The following is a 9,164-nucleotide window of genomic DNA, read 5'->3' as shown; positions in this document are numbered from 1 at the left end:
CAAATCAACATAATTTGTGAATCGAAGAAATTGATATAAGTGGAAATGGCATTGGGGAAATGGTAATAAGTATTTAAGATGAAAGTTGATTTGTAAATATTTATTTATATATTTCCTTAAATATCTAAAAAAAACGTAATTAAATAAACTTAGATTTCTGCTGACTCGGTTTCTGCAGTACATAGTAATAATTATTCGATAAATTAACATTTAGATATGTTTGCGTAGTCAATCAAAAATTAATTAAGTTTAGTTAAGAGTACATACAATACAGTTCGGATTACAACATCCCCCTATTATGTGCGTGTATATATCATCATCGTGTGCGTTATAACCGTGTATTCTAATGGACGACTTTCGCTATGTACACAAACTCACTCACTCCCTCCTCCTCCTGTACATACATATACAGTGTGATTTACTTTACAAACATTTTGATCGATAAAACTATACAATACTGTTTGCATTTCCATGTACAATTTCTAAACTTTGCATTCAACTTCGAGAGAACGTTTTATAATTTTTACAAATTGTTGTGAAATATTAATATAGCGTACATAGTTTTGCGTGTGTTTCAATCACACCGTATAATGTATATATCGTGGATGTATTAATTATATTACTGGGGCAGCAATTAGTTTACCGCTTCTTGATGGTTGCGGTGGTGGTGGTGGCTTCGTCGATGATGCAATTCGGTATCGCGTTCGACCATTTCCCATTCCTCAGGCATTTCAGCATCGCTGCGCCACGTAAATCGTGCCCCTCGTCGCAGGTAAACGTTATGTTCTCGCCAATCTTGTAATAGAATTTCACAGCTGACATCCGTCCGCTGATTGTGGTTCCTGGATAAGAACAAGCTTGCACGCCTGAACGAAAGAAAGAAAGACAGAAAGAAATATATAATAAATGTTATTGTTGTTGTTGTTGTTACAGTTTGACTAACATTTTGGCAATGGACCGGACCAACGGCCGTTATCCTGACACGCGATGATCGGTTGACCTTCCATCATAAAATCTGGATTACAGTTGAATTGGACGACGTCTCCCGCTTTGAACGGTCCATTACCCTGCATATAACCATTCTCCGGCGCTCCCGGACTATCGCACTGAACCTCTGCAAGAACATCGTTGAAAAGGGCACACGTAAATGATTATGATTATATATTTGAAGCAGAGTTTGGGAACTTTTATTAGGGTTTGCTGCATGTGTAGTTTGAATTGATGTTGAAAGATGTTGATTGTGAGTGCAGTGATTGGGTGGGTGGTTGGTTGGTTGGAGGACATAATTTGATGATAGTTGTGTTCCTCCGGAGATATCGGAAAACATACCTACGCATGTGGGAAACGGCGTTGCCCATTCACCACTGCTGAGACAGACGGTTTCGTGGGAGCCCCGCAGTCCGAAGCCGGAGGCGCAGCTGAATACAGCACGACCTCCCACCTCCCTGGACACCACCGACACACGCAAATGGTTCGCCAATGCGACGCCCACCTCACCGCACTCGATACCTACAAACTACCTGGCTGCAGAACAACAACAAAAAAAAAGCAGGGAAAGCGCGGAAAACTCGTTGTTGTACTCACTCTCGCAAACCGGAAACGGGGCGCTCCAGTTACCGGACGGTAGACAAACCACCTCCTGCGCACCGATGAGCGCGTTCCCATTTATGCAGCCAAAGTTCAGTTTCGTGTTCATCTTCGTACTCTGGGTGTTGACGGAAAGACCTCGACGTTGAGGTACGACCGGACAATGGATTGCTGCAACATAACATAACAATATCATTATTATAATTAATTGAATCTTATCCTTTTATTTTGCAGATAATAATATACCTTTGACAATAATTTCCACTGCATGCGTGTGCCTGGCTGGTGTTACACAGGTAAAAGTACCAGAATCATCCTTGGAGGCGTGATAAATCGATAGACGATATTCCAGTTGCGGATCTCTTCCTGGATCCTCCGTCCATCCCTCCGGATATTTTCTGTAATCGTGGCTCACCGTCCATTTGGGAACGCCGAATCGCCTAATCCACAAGCACTCCATATGCAGAATCGTTCCCGGGTACACTATCAGCTTCCCATCGTTCGACTGAGCGATCGGACCGAGCTGATGCCTGAAAAGGATCGTAGGCGGCTTCTCCATCGAATAATCGTTTTCCTGATTCAATCCGAAGCAAGCCGGCTTCTGACCGTCCCATTCGCCGCCCATGCATCTTCTTGTATTTGGTCCTACATCATTAAAATGATCAATGATCAATCTTTGCAGATCGAGATTCGCAGTTTCACCTATCATCGAGTATTTTCCGATGTCAACGCAACGGCTGACCAGAACGGCTCCAGCTGGAAACTCGACGATGTCCTCCCGGATCTGCTGATCGTTGTAGAATGAAATTACATTCGGTTCCTGGTTACGAAACAGGCATGTACTGTTGTTGTTTATGTGCGGCGTGCCTAAATCATCGGAATCTGCAATTTCAACATCTGCTGTAGTATTATTGATCATCAATCAATTAAAAATTTGAAAATAATTTAGTTTGCGAGCGTTTGCCTCGATCCAACTCGATTACTGCGTGTTAAAAGTAATTGGATCCAACGCTCAGAGGACTTCCATAGTAGATTAAATTTTGAATTGAATTGTTATCTTAAATGTTCATTTTAAACTGAAACTACGGCATAATAAAATGAAATTAAATTCGCGACGAAAGGAATTGTATTGATCTTTCATATATTCAAGGCCATACGTGGAAACGAGCTACTTTTCTGCGCACGGAAAAGTTGCACAGATAATTATAATACATGGAGCAATAAAAACGTTATGAATAGCAAAAGTGTTTCTAAAACTTTTCGCAATCATGCTATGTCAACTATACTATATGTAGGCTATTGGAATTATGATGATATACTCACCACAATTCAAAGACCTTCCGATCCAACTGCCATCCTCGCAGACGATTCGCCAAGTGTTCTTCTCGCCCATTATGCTCTCGATGCAATTGAACGTGACTTCGGTATTGTGCGGAAAGTTCCTTTCATCTTCCACCAAGGGCTCGCCGTTCCGGTAAATGAGCGACCCTTGAACCCTAAAAGAAGATAAGAATGACAGAAAAAAAGACGATTAATCGTTGCCCAAATTGTGGACGTCGACGACGACGACGATGATTATTACTTGGCAGGAGGTCCACAAGATTTGGTGCTTCCGTACTCCAATTCGGTGATGTCTCCACCCTTGATGATATCCGTTCCGCCCATGTAATGCGGAGAGTCCGGTCCTGGCAACGACGAGTTTGCCCTACATGCAGGACTACGCGGAAACAGTTGGCCCAAAACGCACTCGATGGGCTGTGCAGTGGATTTGCTGTATTCGCTATCGCACTGGAATGTGACCGCAGATCCATTCGAAATCGTTAATCCCGCCCGGTATCCGTTCAAGTATTGACCGTTCGCAATTTCCGGCAGCTGGCAAGGGGCTGTTTGTGCACATCAAGTCCATACATAGTAACATGGAAAATAGAAATGTAATTGTTATATGTGAATTGAAAGGAGGGTCAGAAGTACCTGCTGTGCATTCGGGCAACGCCGTTGCCGTCCACTCGCCGTGCCAGCACCTCAGATTGCTGGAGCCTTGCACGTTGTAGCCTCTCTCGCAGCTAAACTCGACCACATCCCCGTTGGTAATCGGAGCTGTATCGTTCAATTCCTCGGCGATGACTTTCGGAGTGGATCCGACTATAATCTCGGTCCTGGCCAAGTGGAAGAGGCCGTGCGGTATTTCCGGAATGTGGCAAGGCACTAATGAAACGGACGGATGTATGGATTAGCAAATGAGCAAAAACCGTTTAGTTTTCACCTTACGAATTGAGCAGACCGGCTGCTGCGGTTTCCACTTTCCCCTCACGCATCTAGCCGTTTTATTCTCGGACAAGTTCAGTCCGTATCCTTTGCCGCAGGCCATTTTCACCACCGTCCCAGAGCTGAAAGAGACGTTCGGATCCTTTCCGTGTTTGATGATCTCGATGTTCACGTACGGCTCGCTGCTTAATGGATCGCAAGGAGCGCCCTTTTTGCTATCCATTTTCTTCTTCTGATAGTCATCGTCGTCCCAATCTTGCTTCTTGTGATTTCTACGCGCGTTCAACGAGGATCCGCTCCCTTTCCTGCTCAGACTTACCGTTCGAGTGCTGGAGGTGCCCTTCAGAGCTCGCTTCAACCGATTGTAAATCTCGTTTCTCTCTTTCAGCTCCCCAAGTGTGACCTGGAAGAGTTCTTCTAAATACGTCGGCGGTCTATATTCTGGTTGGCTAGTGTGGTTCGAGTGACGCAAATAAGCCCTACGAATTTTTTCCGTCACTATCGATCTCCTGCGGCGACTCCACCGCAATCTCGGATGCTGCCCTATTACACACCTGACACAAACGATTTCATAATAATAACAATACACTTTTAAAATATGATTAAATAATAATGTGTAATGCGTATTGATAGTGGATGTGTCTTACTTTGGTAATTGCTTCGGACTCCAATTGCCACCGATGCACGTCGCACCCGGTGGTCCTTCGTTAAGGATGTAACCCTTATCGCAGTCGTACATGATCTGCTTATTGTTGATAACTTTCCTGACGTACGGCCGGTAATCGTACAGGCCCATGTTTCCGACCAACAGGATTTTCCCGTTTTCCACGAAACCGGGAAACGGACAGTAGACTTATGGAAAATTGTGATTATTATATACGTTGAAGAAACGCGACGTTACTTACCTTCCTGGCAAGACGGATTTTCTCCGGTCCAATTTCCGTAAGAGCACTCGACGAATTCGCCCCCCTTAAGGACGAATCCGTCCTTGCACTTGAAGCGCGCCCTCATGCCGTGCTCCATCTTGGGAGCGATGACCATTCCGTTTTTCGGAGATTTCGGTAGATGTTTGCATCTGGCTGGCTGGCATTTCGGGATCTGCGTCCAGGTTCCGTTGTTGCAGGTGACCGGAGCGTAACTTCCGAAGAACTCGTACTGCGCGTCGCATTCGACAGTCAGAGATTCGCCGTGCTGGACGACGGTAGAGTTCATCGATACATTCTTCGAAACTAAGGTCACTTTTCCCTGCGACACTTGCGGAACGACGCACGGGGCTGAAGCAGATTCACGGATCGGATGGAAATCAAACAATTTTCATGTGTACGTATGCGTATAGAGATGTATGTATTAACAACAGAAGCTGCTTGGCATGCGGAAGGAAGGAAGGAATGAAGAGTTACTTTGAGAAATTACTGACCCAGACATTGCGGCAATTGATACCTCCACTTCCCGTCGATTTGGCAGACGGTGGACGAGTGGCCCAGCAGCTTCATTCCCTCGTGGCACCTGAATATAATGGATGCGCCAAGGCCTGTACCCCCTTCAATGTTCTCCAGCCATCCGTTCCACAGACGTCCTGGATGGCCGCAGTTTATCTCTAAACGCATGCACGCAATGAAAAGAAAAGCCTTTTATACCAACAAAAAGAAAAACCCGAAAAGGAAACAACAACAACAACAATACAACAAGGAACGACTACGGAAGAATGATAAGAGAGAGAGAGAGAGAGAGAGAGAGAGAGAAAATTAAGACGAAAGAAAAACCGGACGATGTTATCATCATCATCATTACCTTTACATACTGGTTGAGCACCCGACCACTTCTTGTCCGCTCCACAGCGACGCGTCGTTTCACCCAGCAAATGATAACCATATTTGCACTCGTAACTGACCACCGAGTTGTAGCTGCATGACGTGTAAATTGCCTTACCGTGACGGGGGTTCTCTGGGGGTGTGCACTGAACCGCGGTTACCACTGCAACACAAAAAGAAAAACGAAAAAAACATTACCAAATGAAACATCCCATATTAATTAACTTTAGGATGAATCGAATTTTGAATTCATGTCGTTTGATTTTAAATTTACTGCCAAATAAAATTACCAAATAAAACATAAAACATTGTTAGAAAGATCATTTATCGGTAAATAATGAGAAAACAAGCATATTTAATTTGAATTGAATCTTTTTATTTCAACAACAATATATATACATACAGTAAATTGCAGTAAAAGATACGATTGAAAGTACATTGAATTAGAGTATTTTGTCTATGCCTTTTCGCAAGACATATGACATATACCTAGAAATAAAATAATTGTAATCAAAAAAGTTTTTCACTAATTCTGAAGGAGATGTAGGGATGGATGTAGAGAAAAGTAAGGTAATTATAACTTACATACGCAGGTGGGAAGTTCTTTAGGTGACCAAGTGCCATCCGCCTGACAGAACCTCTCATTACGACCTACAAGTTCGAATCCATCCGGACAGTGGTAGTTGATCCTGCAGCCATACGTGTAGCACTCTCCAGCGTGCCAACCGTGAGAGATGTCTGTGGGTGGACCGCACGATCTTGCTACAGATAGATAGAAAGATGGTGTGTGTATGTATGATCAATGTATGAAGAGATCGGATGCAAAACGGATAGTTACGTTCGCAAGAGATGTCCGGGCCGTACCAGGAGGCCTGTCCATCGTAAGCCAAACATTTGGCCTTGTTGAATCCGTTCGTAACGTAGCCGGTGTGACAGTAGTAGAGGAGCTGCGTGTCCAGATCGAAGGTGGTTTGTTCTGCAAGGGCTTTGTGTCTGGCGTGATCAATGGTGGGCGGCGACAGGCAGTAAACTGTGAAATTCAGAAGAGATAAATGCGATGAGATTCCCCCCCAACCACCAACCATAATGCAATCATAATAATAATGGATGAGATGAGAGATGATTTACTGTTCTGCTTGCAGGCTGGAGCACTTCCCGCCCATTGACCGTCCGCCTGGCACGTCCTGCTCTGCAGTCCGACTACGTGATAACCGTGCTGACATGAGTACATAGCCTTCGCCCCGAACAGTTTTCCCGTCGTCGAAACTGACCCGAATTGGATTTCCTCTGGATCCGCACATTCTCTATCTAATAAAGAAAAAAACAACAACAACATCAAACTGACCGAAATGAAAGAACTCGAACTTTTTTACTTTAGCATCAGGAAAAAGTTTACACGATTTGTGCAAAATAGAAACATTTAGATCTCAAAGTGAGTGATCTCTAATGAAAGGAAATTGTTGAATGAAGCGTACTAGAAAGCATAGAAGTATGTAAAGTTCAAACTAATCGAGTCAAGGTTATTTATACCATGACATAATATGTTGTAAAGACAATATTTTTAAAGTCTCTTTTTCAATATGAAGTGAACTTTATTGATATTTATTATTGTACGTAAGTCTAGACTACAATTGAAATTGTATGAATATTTAACGTTAACCCAATTAATTCCGTAAATTAATCATTTTGAAGATGCTACAGTTCATTTGCATCTATATTATGTATCATAGGATACAAGATTTATTCATTACACTGAAAAAATTTCCATAATTATGCGCAGAAAACTCCCGGAGTGAAAAACGTCGAAGGAGTGGGCGAATTTACCTGGCTTTATGCAGGACATTCCGCAGGCTCCGTCGCACAAACACTTTTTCTTTTTACTTTTGCAGTCTTCGTCGGAGGAGCATTTCCTCAGACACTTTTGGCGCTGCAAAATCGATAAGTTTCAGTTCGTAAGTTGTTTGTTTGTTTGTTTGTTTATTTGTTTGTATTTACCAAAAGAGTGGCCTGTTCTTCGTCCCTCGGACACAATGTCGACGGTGAATTCCGGGGGTTCTTGTAAATTTTACTGTCGTCGTCGATCTCGCTTGAATCCTCATCGTCGTCCCAGTCGTCGTCGTCATCATCGTCTGGTGTCGGTGTTGTCACCAACGCTGATCTTTGGAACCTCTTTCGACAATGTACTAATAAAATACAAGAAAATTTTGGTTACTTCAAAATATTGCTTATGAAAACATCAGTATTTCTTAACAAAATTTTACAAAAGAAAACTTGATTTTACTTATAGAATTTGTTGCATAAACACGAACATTTCTATTTTTATTTCACAGTTAATTTGTCGCCACTTAAAAGTAATGTTAGCTCTAAATGTCATCTAGATTGAGATTCTGGTTATTTTTATGAAGTCGTAACATGTAAATGAATCATTTAAAAAGTCATGTGAAAATGTATCTTTGTTTATTTGTTTTGAAATAGTGAAATTTCATTTGTTTTCTTTACATATGTCAATTTGGACAATCATGAGTTTGTATTTCCGTGATTCGTTTTAATTAATCTTTTGTTATTACCAAAAAAAAAGAAAAGAAAATCGTTGAATGCGAAACGATTAATTTACGAAACAAAGAACTTGACACAAAAAGCGGCCCTACTCGATTTCTGGCACAGTGAACTGCCGCCGCCACCGCCGCCGCTGCCGCCCGCACCGTGTCGCGAATTCCAATCAATAAAACACAGCAGGCCAGTTTTTAGCCAACAGTTGTGACTCCAATTAAGAAGCGCGCTGGATCCCGGAATTATTATTTTTTTCATGAAATGTGAAATGCCGTTGTGATTTTGCAAAACTGTTTCGAATTTGATTCGCGTTTAAATTATTCACTGCTTCGGTAAATGAATAAAATTAATTATGCATGTTGGATGCTGAGTGGAAGAAGGGGTGAGGTGGGGTTGGGTTTAGGTAGAGAGGGTGAAGATGGTTGTCGCGTGCGGAGGACAGGTCTCAGGTGGCTCAGGCTATTTATGTTAATCCTCCCATTTGCTTTCGAGCGAGAATCAGCATCATCCAACGTTACGCGTAGTCTCGCATAGTAGTTGACGTAAAAGCATTAATGGCAAGAGAGAGAGAAAGGAAAGATAAAAGCTTTTCCTGCCACCGCCGCCGCTGCCGCCTCCGAGGCTGCCTGTATCTCTTTCGTATGAGTGTGTGTGTCTATATATCTAAAATCCAGAGCGTGTATTGATGCGGCTCCCTCGGCGCAACCTTGACCCTAAACACACATGCATGTATGTACATATAAACATATCACCCCTACATTATCTGCCCCATCCACGACACGCAAAATATACGCGGTAAGAAATGTTTCAATCTGTAACATAAACATCTCTTAACAACAACAACAAAAAAAAGACTTGAAATTTATTAGTAAACGAGTGTAAAACATTAATAACAAATTATAACTATTGAAAAAGTGTTGAGTCAAGTGCGTTGATTTTGTACAGTTCCTT

At 42.6% G+C, this 9,164-nt stretch overlaps 1 protein-coding gene across 2 annotated transcripts; it reads right to left on the bottom strand.

The window, feature by feature from the left end:
- Positions 1-430: 430 nt before the first annotated feature.
- LOC108561909 (sushi, von Willebrand factor type A, EGF and pentraxin domain-containing protein 1) lies at positions 431-7,584 on the bottom strand. 2 transcript variants are annotated; one of them, XM_017920028.1, is made up of 17 exons: positions 7,488-7,584; positions 6,792-6,971; positions 6,502-6,693; positions 6,249-6,425; positions 5,644-5,826; positions 5,270-5,449; positions 4,758-5,126; positions 4,500-4,704; positions 3,856-4,406; positions 3,559-3,792; positions 3,170-3,470; positions 2,911-3,083; positions 2,290-2,469; positions 1,834-2,232; positions 1,585-1,758; positions 944-1,114; positions 431-866 (listed from the first exon to the last, which is right to left on the bottom strand). In XM_017920028.1, the coding sequence occupies exons 1-17, from the start codon at positions 7,504-7,506 to the stop codon at positions 640-642; spliced, it is 3,915 nt and encodes a 1,304-aa protein (XP_017775517.1). In that variant the 5' UTR covers positions 7,507-7,584; the 3' UTR covers positions 431-639. The 2 variants fall into 2 exon arrangements, with proteins under 2 accessions (XP_017775517.1, XP_017775518.1); XM_017920029.1 differs by lacking the exons at positions 431-866; positions 944-1,114 and adding an exon at positions 1,403-1,516.
- Positions 7,585-9,164: the final 1,580 nt, after the last annotated feature.

Source organism: Nicrophorus vespilloides, unplaced genomic scaffold (assembly GCF_001412225.1).
Source record: "Nicrophorus vespilloides isolate i.1.1-1 unplaced genomic scaffold, Nicve_v1.0, whole genome shotgun sequence".
Taxonomy (NCBI): Eukaryota; Metazoa; Arthropoda; class Insecta; order Coleoptera; family Silphidae; genus Nicrophorus; species Nicrophorus vespilloides.
The sequence above is the reverse complement of the archived record's forward strand: the minus strand, read 5'-3'. Positions and strand labels throughout refer to the sequence as shown.

Bases quoted from the DNA above. Each gene is read 5' to 3' on its own strand.
- LOC108561909 (XM_017920028.1), bottom strand. The intron at 5,127-5,269 runs GTCAGTAATTTC...AATCTGCTTCAG, and splicing joins TCAATTGCCGCAATGTCTGG to CCCCGTGCGTCGTTCCGCAA. The intron at 3,084-3,169 runs GTAATAATCATC...ATCTTCTTTTAG, and splicing joins TCTTGTGGACCTCCTGCCAA to GGTTCAAGGGTCGCTCATTT.